This window comes from Phyllobates terribilis, unplaced genomic scaffold (genome assembly GCF_046119375.1).
Source record: "Phyllobates terribilis strain yellow unplaced genomic scaffold, ASM4611937v1 Scaffold_3__8_contigs__length_932513732, whole genome shotgun sequence".
In the NCBI taxonomy this organism is placed as follows: Eukaryota; Metazoa; Chordata; class Amphibia; order Anura; family Dendrobatidae; genus Phyllobates; species Phyllobates terribilis.
The window spans coordinates 48,257,366-48,271,219 of NW_027362763.1; the positions used below are offsets into that span (position 1 = coordinate 48,257,366).

Genomic DNA, 13,854 nt, shown 5'->3' on the forward strand with positions numbered 1-13,854 from the left:
ACAGAGCCCAGGCCAGACCCCTAACCTAATACAGAGCCCAGGCCAGACCCCTAACCTAATCCAGACCCCAGACCAGACCCCTAGCCTAATACAGAGCCCAGACCAGACCCCTAACCTAATACAGAGCCCAGACCAGACCCCTAACCTAATACAGAGCCCAGACCAGACCCCTAACCTAATACAGAGCCCAGACAAGACCCCTAGCCTAATACACATCCAAGACCCCCTAACCTAATACAGACCCCAGACAAGACTCCTAACCTAATACAGACCCCAGACAAGACTCCTAACCTAATACTGACCCTAGACTAGACCCCTAACCTAATACAGACCCCAGACCAGACCCCTTACCTAAAACAGACCCCTTACCTAATACAGATCCCAGACCAGACCCCTAACCTAATACAGACCCCAGACCAGACCCCTAACCTAATACAGACCCCAGACCAGACTCCTAACCTAATACAGAGCCCAGACCAGACCCCTAACCTAATACAGACCCCAGACCAGACCCCTAACCTAATACAGAGCCCAGACCAGACCCCTAAACTAATACAGAACCCAGACCAGACCCCTAAACTAATACAGTCCCCAGACCAAAGCCCAAAACTAATACAGACCCCAGACCAGACCCCTAGCCTAATACAGAACCCACACCAGACCCCTAGCCTAATACAGACCCCAAACCAGACCCCTAGCCTAATACATACTCCAGACCAGACCTCTAAACTAATACAGAACCCAGAAAAGACCCTGAACTTCTTATAGACCCCAGACCAGACTCCTAACCTAATACAGACCCCAGACCAGACCCCTAAACTAATACTGACCCCAGACCAGACCCCTAAACTAATACAGATCCCAGACCAGACCCCTAAATTAATACTGACCCCAGACCAGACCACTAAACTAATACAGACCCAGACCAGACCTTTAAACGAATACAGACCCCAGACCAGAACCCTAAACTAATACAGACCCCAGACCAGACCCCGAACTTATTATAGACCCTAGACCAGACCCCTAATCTAATACAGACTCAAGACCCCCTAACCTAATACAGACTCCAGTCTAGACCCCTAAACTAATACAGACCCCAGACCAGAGCTGTAAGCTAATACAGACCTAAAAGCAGACCCCTAATCTAATACAGACCCCAGACCTCTCTTAATAAACACAGACCCCAGACCGCACCCCTAATGAAATAGACAGAGGATCAGTGATCGGGGTCAGGACACCAGGAAGCAGCTGCACGATGCAGCGGACGCCCAGCACCACCTGCAGCGCCGCCGTCTCACCTTCTCCTTCCTCCTTGAAGGATTTGGGTTGGGACACAGTGAAGCACTGCATCACTTCGTACCGCTGTCGCGCCTCCTGGTTCTCCGCGCCCGTCTCATCTGGGGGCCGAATCAGCATTCGACAGTTTAACGTATGGCTGTTTCGTCTGTTGGCTTCTTGGGACCAGGGGGCTCCATTGACTGCAAAGAAGAAGGAAGGGAGTGAAAAACAATAATAAGTGCATCGTGATGGAGGCGGCGAGACCCAGCTCCCAGAATGGCTGACTAGGGGTGATGTTCAGGGGTCAATATAAAGAAAGCCCCCACTCTTCAGCAGCAGGACCCTAGAGACCCCCATAGACATTAGACTAAAGCAGACCGAGCTCTCCGACCATCACATGTGTACGGACCCTCATCTACGGAGGGGAGAAAGATCCAGGAATAGGAATATCAATGCTCCATGCTTTGCTTATCAGGGGAGATAAATCGCTGCAGAGATACCATCACATAGATAGATAGATACAGTCATGACCAAAAGTGACCAAATTAAAAAAAGGAAGAAAAAAGGGAATATTGGACAAATTTCACAGAAAACCCCAAAAATGGGCCGGTCAAAATTGTTGGCACTTTTCCAAAATTGTTGGTATACCACTTTGTTTCAAGAATGTGATGCTCATTCACACTCACCTGTGGCAAGTAACAGTTGGGGGTAATATGAAAATCACTCCTGAAACCAGATAAAAAGCATGGAGGACAGAAAAAGGAGAAGAGAACTGTCTGAGGACTTGAGAACCAAAATTATTGAACAATATCAACAATCTCAAGGTTACAAGTCCATCTCCAGAGATCTTGATGTTCCTTTGTCCACGGTGCGCGGCATAATCAAGAAGTTTACAACCCATAGCACTGTAAATAATCTCCCTGGATGTGGACGGCAGAGAAAAATGTATGAAAAGTTGCAACGAAGGATATTCCGGACTGTGGATAAGAAGCCCCAATCAAGTTCCAAAGAAATTCAATCTGTCCTGCAGGCTCAGGGTGCATCTGTGTCAGCGCAAAGTATCCATATACATGTGAATGAAATGAAACGCTATGGCAGGAGACCCAGGAGGATCCTCCCACTGATGACATAGAGACATGAAAAAGCTAGACTGCAGTTTGCCAAAATGTACATAAGTTAGTCAAAATCCTTCTTGGAAAGCGTCTTGTGGACAGATGAGTCCAAGATAGAGCTTTTTGGTAAAGCACATCATTCTATTATTTACCAAAAATGGAATGAGGCCTACAAAGAAAAGAACATTGTACCTACAGTCAGATATGGTGGAGGTTCAAAGATGTTTTGAGGTTGTTTTGCTGCCTCTAGCACTGGGTGCCTTGACTGTGTGCAAAGCATCATGAAATCTGAAGATTATTAAAGGATTTGGGTGGCAATGTAGTGCCCAGTGTCAGAAAGCTGTGTCCTATGTGATGGGTCTTCCAGCAGGACAATGACCCCAAACATACTTCAAGAAGCCCCCAGAAATGGATGGAAAGAAAGTGCTGGAGAGTTCTGAAGGGGCAGCAATGAGTCCGGATCTAAATCCCATTGACACCTGTGGAGAGATCTTACAGTTGCAGTTGGGAGAAGACGTCTTCACATATGAGAGACCTGGAAGATTGTAAGAAGAGTCCAAGATCCCAGCTGAGAGGAGGAACAAGCTGATGGTTACAGGAAGCGATTGATTGCAGCTATTTATTCCACAGGGGGCGACCAAATATTAAGTTCAGGGTGACAATAATTTTGTCCGGCCCATTTTGGGAGTTTTGTGTGAAATTATGTCCAATACGACTTTTTTCTCTGTTTTTTGTGTTGTTCCAAAACACAGAAAGGAAATAAACGTGTGTATAACAAAATGTGCGGAATTGTGATAACTTTCTGGGGGAAGAACTTTATTTTCTGGGACAATTTCAAGGGTGCCAACACTTTGAGCCGTGACTGTATAGACCAGCTCACAGTGATGTCGCGGCTTCTCACCTAAGGATTTGGGCAGCAGGTTCTTGACGAACTGCTCATGGTCGCCCACGTGGAGGATGCTGTAGATGCTGTCCTTCATCAGCTCCTCCTGCTTGTAGCCCAGATAATTGGTGACATTCTCCGAGACAAAGACGATCCGGCCCTCCTGGTTCACCACGAAGAAGAACCCGTCCAGAGCCTGAGAAGAGAAGCGGCAGAGCGGTGAAATAGTATATAAATATATACTGTATATATATATATATATATATATATATACTATATTGTACCTTTCAATGACATCATTCACATTACCATATAATGCGCTGAAAACCAGGAAAAAAAAATCCGATCACTACAACTCCCACCAAAAAAAAAACTATAAAAAAAGTGATAAAAATGTTCTATTTACCCCAAAATTATATCAATAAAAACTGCAGTTTGCCACAAAAAGAAGTAGAAAAATAAAAACAATAGATAAATATAAAGAAAAACAAATACAACTACGCCATGTTTTTTGGGGGTTTAGCGTACAGTAACAACCCACCTGACATCAGGATTCTCCAGGTCAGAGATAACCAACTTCCAAAAGTTTTTTTTTAAAATTTTAAATGATTCGAGTGGGTTAAAAAAAAAAAAAAAAATCAAAACTTTGTAAAAAAAAATAGTTTTGTCAATATTTTCTGAGACCAGTAACTTTTTATTTCTCTTTTGGTGGCAAACTGCGTTTTTAATGACATCATTTTGGGGTAAATATGACATTTTTATCACTTTTTTTTTAGTTTTTTCTTTTGTGGGAGTTGTAGCGATCGGAAAACGGATTTTTTTTTTTTAATTTACAGCATTTACACGACAGGTTAATTAATTTTAGGTTTTGTAGGTCGGATTTTTCTACGGTCGTGGCAATACCAGACAGGCTTAGCTTTTGCTTTTTTGACTTTAAATAAAAAAAAAAAATAATAATAATAATATTTGGTATTGGTGCGTCCCAAAAACTAAGAAAAAGTGAAGATTTTTTTGAAAAGAACATATCAGGGAACATATTCCAGAAACTTGGGGTTTTCCGAACAGTTGAGCTTTTGCTACAGTCCAGACACATCTCCTTGGCTGATACCTTGTTACAATGTATCAGGCCGCTTGTCTACACTAGATACAATTGTACCAAACCCTCAGCTGTGAGGAGTATTATATGGGTCTATGTGGACTAGAATGATGCTAGTATTTAGTGACAGCAAGCGGAGGTATTGCAAACACCCCGTGTTGGCCTGGTTGGTCTGTGACCCCCTTGTTGCACGCCGTCAGGGTCTGGAGAGGTGTCAGGGCCGAGCTCACAGCTGTTCCTCCAGCGGAGGTTGGTGGTTGTTGTCCTGCCAGCGTTATGTCACGGCTGGGAACGCGGAGGACATTCCCCTTCCAGGCCTTTTTGTCTGGCCGGGGGCCTAATACAACAGCATCTAATGTACCGCGGTAATTATTAACAAGTGCCACCGCCAAAACCGGAAACCACGCGGAAATCTCTGACATCCAGTCCCTGCACACCGCCGCTCGCAGGGGAACGGTGCGGCCTGGACCGGAGCACTGCGCTGTTAACCCTGTCCATGCTGCATGGTATGAGCAGAAGTTCATGGGCCCCAATTATTGCAAGTCTTTAATAGTATTGGTCTTTTCACTTTTTGGGCCCCCCTAGGCTCCAGGGCCCGGGTGCGATTGCAACCCCTGCACCCATTGTAGTTGCACCCCTGCACAGGAGTATTCTACAGTTAACCCTGTCCATGCTGCATGATAGGAACAGGCTGCGCACAGCTGCACAGGAGCAGGGTCCTCATCTCCAGCCTTCAGGAGCACACCGCTCCTCTGCCTCCTGCTTATCGGGGGACGGTGCGCCCCTGAGGACTGACCGCTCGGGCCGGTCACCTGCAGCCTCGCCGGAGCACGGGGCCTCGGCTGCACCCAGAGATCCTCCGTCAGGTTCAGAGCAACAAACTGCGGAAAGTAAATTGTGCGGCTCCTCGTGGTCACAAGCACTGTGTAATTGTACCCATAAATGAAGAAGAGACAATGCGGTTAACCCTGTCCCTGCTGCACAGATATCTCCTGCCCACGCCGCCACCGCTGGCAGGGGAACGATCGTTCATGTCGCCCCAGGATCTGGGCCCGCGGCGCGGACAGGAGAATTCCTGTAAACTGTCTCTTATTTCAGCAGCAGGAACCTCCTGGTCCTAAGAATAAAACGATTTCTCCTCCGACTCCTGCAGAGAACAAAGACGACGGGAGAGATCAAAGCGGCTGAGGTCCATGTGAAGAGCTCAACTAGTGTACCTCGCACCCTATAACCCCAGTGTACCCCGTACTCCCAGTGTACCCCGTATCCCCAGTGTACCCCGTACTCCCAGGGTACCCTATGCCCCCAACACCTCAAACCCCCAGTGTACCCCGTACCTCATACCCCCAGTGTACCTCACACCCACAGTGTACCCCGTACCGCATACCCCCAGTGTACCCCATACCCCCAGTGTACCCCGTATCCCCAGTGTACCCTATATCTCCAGTGTACCCCGTATCCCCAGTGTACCCCATATCTCCAGTGTACCCCATACTCCCAGGGTACCCCATACTCCCAGGGTACCCTATACCCCCAACATATCAAACCCCCAGTGTACCCCGTACCTCATACCCCCAGTGTACCTCATACTCCCAATGTACCCCATACTCCCAGGGTACCTTATACCCCCAACATCTCAAACCCCAGTGTACACCCAGTGTACCCCGTACCTTCAGTGTATCTAATTCTACAATGTGTGATTCTGTGTATCTAACCCTACCATGTGTGATACTGTCTGCTGATCTGTGTATCTAATCCTATCCTGTGTGATACTGTCTGCTGAGCCGTGTATCTAATCCTATCCAGTGTGATACAGTCTGCTGAGCCGTGTATCTAATCCTCTCCTGTGTGGTACTGTCTACTGAGCCGTGTATCTAATCCTCTCCTGTGTGATACTGTCTGCTGAGCCGTGTATCTAATCCTATCCTGTGTGATACTGTCTGCTGAGCCGTGTATCTAATCCTCTCCTGTGTGATACTGTCTGCTGAGCCGTGTATCTAATCCTATCCTGTGTGATACTGTCTGCTGAGCCGTGTATCTAATCCTCTCCAGTGTGATACTGTCTGCTGAGCTGTGTATCTAATCCTATCCTGTGTGATACTGTATGCTGAGCCGTGTATCTAATCCTCTCCTGTGTGATACTGTCTGCTGAGCCGTGTATCTAATCCTATCCTGTGTGATACTGTCTGCTGAGCCGTGTATCTAATCCTATCCTGTGTGATACTGTCTGCTGAGCCGTGTATCTAATCCTATCCTGTGTGATACTGTCTACTGAGCCGTGTATCTAATCCTCTCCAGTGTGATACTGTCTGCTGAGCCGTGTATCTAATCCTCTCCTGTGTGGTACTGTCTACTGAGCCGTGTATCTATCCTATCCTGTGTGATACTGTCTGCTGAGCCGTGTATCTAATCCTCTCCTGTGTAATACTGTCTGCTGAGCCGTGTATCTAATCCTCTCCTGTGTGGTACTGTCTACTGAGCCGTGTATCTAATCCTCTCCTGTGTGATACTGTCTGCTGAGCCGTGTATCTAATCCTATCCTGTGTGATACTGTCTGCTGAGCCGTGTATCTAATCCTCTCCTGTGTGATACTGTCTGCTGAGCCGTGTATCTAATCCTATCCTGTGTGATACTGTCTGCTGAGCCATGTATCTAATCCTCTCCTGTGTGATACTGTCTGCTGAGCCGTGTATCTAATCCTATCCTGTGTGATACTGTCTGCTGAGCCGTGTATCTAATCCTCTCCAGTGTGATACTGTCTGCTGAGCCGTGTATCTAATCCTATCCTGTGTAATACTGTCTGCTGAGCCGTGTATCTAATCCTCTCCTGTGTGATACTGTCTACTGAGCCGTGTATCTAATCCTCTCCTGTGTGACACTGTCTGCTGAGCCGTGTATCTAATCCTATCCAATATGATACTGTCTGCTGAGCTGTGTATCTAATCCTCTCCTGTGTGATACTGTCTACTGAGCCGTGTATCTAATCCTCTCCCGTGTGATACTGTCTGCTGAGCCGTGTATCTAATCCTCTCCTGTGTGATACTGTCTGCTGAGCTGTGTATCTAATCCTATCCTGTGTGATACTGTCTGCTGAGCCGTGTATCTAATCCTCTCCTGTGTGATACTGTCTGCTGAGCCGTGTATCTATCCTATCCTGTGTGATACTGTCTGCTGAGCCGTGTATCTAATCCTCTCCTGTGTGATACTGTCTGCTGAGCCGTGTATCTAATCCTCTCCTGTGTGGTACTGTCTACTGAGCCGTGTATCTAATCCTCTCCTGTGTGATACTGTCTGCTGAGCCGTGTATCTAATCCTATCCTGTGTGATACTGTCTGCTGAGCCGTGTATCTAATCCTCTCCTGTGTGATACTGTCTGCTGAGCCGTGTATCTAATCCTATCCTGTGTGATACTGTCTGCTGAGCCATGTATCTAATCCTCTCCTGTGTGATACTGTCTGCTGAGCCGTGTATCTAATCCTATCCTGTGTGATACTGTCTGCTGAGCCGTGTATCTAATCCTCTCCAGTGTGATACTGTCTGCTGAGCCGTGTATCTAATCCTATCCTGTGTAATACTGTCTGCTGAGCCGTGTATCTAATCCTCTCCTGTGTGATACTGTCTACTGAGCCGTGTATCTAATCCTCTCCTGTGTGACACTGTCTGCTGAGCCGTGTATCTAATCCTATCCAATATGATACTGTCTGCTGAGCTGTGTATCTAATCCTCTCCTGTGTGATACTGTCTACTGAGCCGTGTATCTAATCCTCTCCCGTGTGATACTGTCTGCTGAGCCGTGTATCTAATCCTCTCCTGTGTGATACTGTCTGCTGAGCTGTGTATCTAATCCTATCCTGTGTGATACTGTCTGCTGAGCCGTGTATCTAATCCTCTCCTGTGTGATACTGTCTACTGAGCCGTGTATCTAATCCTCTCCTGTGTGACACTGTCTGCTGAGCCGTGTATCTAATCCTATCCAATATGATACTGTCTGCTGAGCTGTGTATCTAATCCTCTCCTGTGTGATACTGTCTACTGAGCCATGTATCTAATCCTCTCCCGTGTGATACTGTCTACTGAGCCGTGTATCTAATCCTCTCCCGTGTGATACTGTCTGCTGAGCCGTGTATCTAATCCTCTCCTGTGTGATACTGTCTGCTGAGCCGCGTATCTAATCCTATCCAATATGATACTGTCTGCTGAGCTGTGTATCTAATCCTCTCCTGTGTGATACTGTCTACTGAGCCGTGTATCTAATCCTCTCCCGTGTGATACTGTCTGCTGAGCTGTGTATCTAATCCTATCCTGTGTGATACTGTCTGCTGAGCTGTGGATCTAATCCTCTCCTGTGTGATACTGTCTGCTGAGCTGTGTATCTAATCCTATCCTGTGTGATACTGTCTGCTGAGCCGTGTATCTAATCCTCTCCTGTGTGATACTGTCTGCTGAGCCGTGTATCTAATCCTCTCCTGTGTGATACTGTCTGCTGAGCTGTATCTAATCCTCTCCTGTGTGATACTGTCTGCTGAGCTGTGAATCTAATCCTCTCCTGTGTGATACTGTCTGCTGAGCCGTGTATCTAATCCTCTCCTGTGTGATACTGTCTGCTGAGCCGTGTATCTAATCCTCTCCTGTGTGATACTGTCTGCTGAGCCGTGTATCTAATCCTCTCCTGTGTGATACTGTCTGCTGAGCCGTGTATCTAATCCTCTCCTGTGTGATACTGTCTGCTGAGCTGTATCTAATCCTCTCCTGTGTGATACTGTCTGCTGAGCTGTGAATCTAATCCTCTCCTGTGTGATGCTGTCTGCTGAGCCGTGTATCTAATCCTCTCCTGTGTGATGCTGTCTGCTGAGCCGTGTATCTAATCCTCTCCTGTGTGATACTGTCTGCTGAGCCGTGTATCTAATCCTCTCCTGTGTGATACTGTCTGCTGAGCTGTGAATCTAATCCTACCCTGTGTGATACTGTCTGCTGACCAGTGTATCTAATCCTCTCCTGTGTGATACTGTCTGCTGAGCCGTGTATCTAATCCTCTCCTGTGTGATACTGCCTGCTGAGCCATGTATCTAGTCCTATCCTGTGTGATACTGTCTGCTGAGCCGTGTATCTAATCCTCTCCTGTGTGATACTGTCTGCTGAGCTGTGAATCTAATCCTCTCCTGTGTGATACTGTCTGCTGAGCCGTGTATCTAATCCTATCCTGTGTGGTGCTGTCTGCTGAGCCGTGTATCTACTCCTCACCTGTGTGACACTGTCTGCTGAGCCGTGTATCTAATCCTATCCTGTGTGATACTGTCTGCTGAGCCGTGTATCTAATCCTATCCTGTGTGATACTGTCTGCTGAGCCGTGTATCTAATCCTCTCCTGTGTGATGCTGTCTGCTGAGCTGTGTATCTAATCCTATCCTGTGTGATACTGTCTGCTGAGCTGTGAATCTAATCCTCTCCTGTGTGATACTGTCTGCTGAGCCGTGTATCTAATCCTCTCCTGTGTGATGCTGTCTGCTGAGCTGTGTATCTAATCCTATCCTGTGTGATACTGTCTGCTGAGCTGTGAATCTAATCCTATCCTGTGTGATACTGTCTGCTGAGCCGTGTATCTAATCCTCTCCTGTGTGATACTGTCTGCTGAGCTGTGAATCTAATCCTATCCTGTGTGATACTGTCTGCTGAGCTGTGTATCTAATCCTCTCCTGTGTGATACTGTCTGCTGAGCTGTGAATCTAATCCTCTCCTGTGTGATACTGTCTGCTGAGCTGTGTATCTAATCCTCTCCTGTGTGATACTGTCTGCTGAGCCGTGTATCTAATCCTCTCCTGTGTGATACTGTCTGCTGAGCTGTGAATCTAATCCTCTCCTGTGTGATACTGTCTGCTGAGCTGTGTATCTAATCCTCTCCTGTGTGATACTGTCTGCTGAGCTGTGAATCTAATCCTCTCCTGTGTGATACTGTCTGCTGAGCCGAGTATCTAATCCTCTCCTGTGTGATACTGTCTGCTGAGCCGTGTATCTAATCCTCTCCTGTGTGATACTGTCTACTGAGCCGTGTATCTAATCCTATCCTGTGTGATACTGTCTGCTGAGCTGTGTATCTAATCCTATCCTGTGTGATACTGTCTGCTGAGCTGTGTATCTAATCTTATCCTGTGTGATACTGTCCGCTGAGCTGTGTATCTAATCCTATCCAGTGTGATACAGTCTGCTGAGCCGTGTATCTAATCCTCTCCTGTGTGATACTGTCTGCTGAGCAGTGTATCTAATCCTATCCTGTGTGATACTGTCTGCTGAGCCGTGTATCTAATCCTATCCTGTGTGATACTGTCTACTGAGCCGTGTATCTAATCCTCTCCTGTGTGATACTGTCTGCTGAGCTGTGTATCTGATCCTCTCCTGTGTGATACTGTCTGCTGAGCCGTGTATCTAATCCTCTCCTGTGTGATACTGTCTGCTTAGCTGTGTATCTAATCCTCTCCTGTGTGATACTGTCTGCTGAGCCGTGTATCTAATCCTCTCCTGGGTGATACTGTCTGCTGAGCCATGTATCTAATCCTCTCCTGTGTGATACTGTCTGCTGAGCCATGTATCTAATCCTATCCTGTGTGATACTGTCTACTGAGTTATGTATCTAATCCTATACTGTGTGATACTGTCTACTGAGCCGTGTATCTAATCCTATCCTGTGTGATACTGTGTACTGAGCCGTGTATCTGATCCTATCCTGTGTGATACTGTCTGCTGAGCCGTGTATCTAATCCTCTCCTGTGTGGTACTGTCTACTGAGCCGTGTATCTAATCCTATCCTGTGTGATACTGTGTACTGAGCCGTGTATCTAATCCTATCCTGTGTGATACTGTCTGCTGAGCCGTGTATCTAATCCTATCCTGTGTGATACTGTCTACTGAGCCGTGTATCTAATCCTCTCCTGTGTGATACTGTCTGCTGAGCCGTGTATCTAATCCTCTCCTGTGTGATACTGTCTGCTGAGCCGTGTATCTAATCCTCTCCTGTGTGATACTGTCTGCTGAGCTGTGTATCTAATCCTCTCCTGTGTGATACTGTCTGCTGAGCCGTGTATCTAATCCTATCCTGTGTGATACTGTCTACTGAGCTGTGTATCTAATCCTATCCTGTGTGATACTGTCTACTGAGCCTGGTATCTAATCCTATCCTGTGTGATACCGTCTGCTGAGCTGTGTATCTAATCATATCCTGTGTGATACTGTCTGCTGAGCTGTGTATCTAATCTTATCCTGTGTGATACTGTCCGCTGAGCTGTGTATCTAATCCTATCCTGTGTGATACTGTCTACTGAGCCGTGTATCTAATCCTCTCCTGTGTGATACTGTCTGCTGAGCCGTGTATCTAATCCTCTCCTGTGTGATACTGTCTGCTGAGCCGTGTATCTAATCCTCTCCTGTGTGATACTGTCTGCTGAGCTGTGTATCTAATCCTCTCCTGTGTGATACTGTCTGCTGAGCCGTGTATCTAATCCTATCCTGTGTGATACTGTCTACTGAGCTGTGTATCTAATCCTATCCTGTGTGATACTGTCTACTGAGCCTGGTATCTAATCCTATCCTGTGTGATACCGTCTGCTGAGCTGTGTATCTAATCATATCCTGTGTGATACTGTCTGCTGAGCTGTGTATCTAATCTTATCCTGTGTGATACTGTCTGCTGAGCCGTGTATCTAATCCTCTCCTGTGTGATACTGTCTGCTTAGCTGTGTATCTAATCCTCTCCTGTGTGATACTGTCTGCTGAGCCGTGTATCTAATCCTCTCCTGGGTGATACTGTCTGCTGAGCCGTGTATCTAATCCTATCCTGTGTGATACTGTGTACTGAGCCGTGTATCTAATCCTATTCTGTGTGATACTGTCTGCTGAGCCGTGTATCTAATCCTATCCTGTGTGATACTGTCCGCTGAGCCGTGTATCTAATCCTATCCTGTGTGATACTGTCTGCAGAGCCGTGTATCTAATCCTCTCCTGTGTGATACTGTCTGCTGAGCCGTGTATCTAATTCTATCCTGTGTGATACTGTCTGCTGAGCTGTGTATCTAATCCTATCCTGTGTGATACTGTCTGCTGAGCTGTGTATCTAATCCTCTCCTGTGTGGTACTGTCTGCTGAGCCGTGTATCTAATCCTCTCCTGTGTGGTACTGTCTACTGAGCCGTGTATCTAATCGTCTCCTGTGTGATACTGTCTGCTGAGCTGTGCATCTAATCCTATCCTGTGTGATACTGTCCGCTGAGCTGTGTATCTAATCCTCTCCTGTGTGATACTGTCTGCTGAGCAGTGTATCTAATCCTCTCCTGTGTGATACCGTCTGCTGAGCAGTGTATCTAATCCTATCCTGTGTGATACCGTCTGCTGAGCCGTGTATCTAATCCTATCCTGTGTGATACTGTCTGCTGAGCCGTGTATCTAATCCTATCCTGTGTGACACCGTCTGCTGAGCCGTGTATCTAATCCTATACTGTGTGACACTGTCTGCTGAGCCGTGTATCTAATCCTATAATGTGTGATACTGTCTGCTGAGCCGTGTATCTAATCCTATCCTGTGTGATACTGTCTGCTGAGCCGTGTATCTAATCCTCTCCTGTGTGATACTGTCTGCAGAGCCGTGTATCTAATCCTATCCTGTGTAATACTGTCTGCAGAGCTGTGAATCTAATCCTCTCCTGTGTGATACTGTCTGCTGAGCCGTGTATCTAATCCTCTCCTGTGTGATACTGTCTACTGAGCCGTGTATCTAATCCTCTCCTGTGTGATACTGTCTGCTGAGCTGTGTATCTAATCCTCTCCTGTGTGATACTGTCTGCTGAGCCGTGTATCTAATCCTATCCTGTGTGATACTGTCTGCTGAGCAGTGTATCTAATCCTCTCCTGTGTGATACCGTCTGCTGAGCCGTGTATCTAATCCTCTCCTGTGTGATACTGTCTGCTGAGCCGTGTATCTAATCCTATCCTGTGTGATACCGTCTGCTGAGCCGTGTATCTAATCCTATCCTGTGTGATACTGTCTGCTGAGCCGTGTATCTAATCCTATCCTGTGTGACACTGTCTGCTGAGCCGTGTATCTAATCCTATCCTGTGTGATACTGTCTGCTGAGTCGTGTATCTAATCCTATCCTGTGTGATACTGTCTGCTGAGCCGTGTATCTAATCCTCTCCTGTGTGATACTGTCTGCTGAGCCGTGTATCTAATCCTATCCTGTGTGATACTGTCTGCTGAGCAGTGTATCTAATCCTATACTGTGTGACACCGTCTGCTGAGCCGTGTATCTAATCCTATCCTGTGTGATATGGTCTGCTGAGCCGTGTATCTAATCCTCTCCTGTGTGATACTGTCTGCTGAGCCGTGTATCTAATCCTCTCCTGTGTGATACTGACTGCTGACCAGTGTATCTAATCCTATCCTGTGTGATACTGTCTGCTGAGCAGTGTATCTAATCCTATACTGTGTGACACTGTCTGCTGA

At 46.8% G+C, this 13,854-nt stretch overlaps 1 protein-coding gene across 11 annotated transcripts in view; it reads right to left on the reverse strand.

The window, feature by feature from the left end:
• The window catches only part of NCOA1 (nuclear receptor coactivator 1), a 503,045-nt gene that overhangs the window by 85,515 nt on the left and 403,676 nt on the right, over nt 1-13,854 (reverse strand). For all 11 annotated transcript variants that reach the window (XM_073673858.1, XM_073673861.1, XM_073673867.1 and 8 more), the window contains 2 exons: nt 3,292-3,469; nt 1,299-1,478 (listed from right to left, as the gene is read on the reverse strand). In XM_073673858.1, the coding sequence (XP_073529959.1) occupies nt 1,299-1,478; nt 3,292-3,469 (358 nt within the window). The remainder of the gene's footprint in view (nt 1-1,298; nt 1,479-3,291; nt 3,470-13,854) is intronic.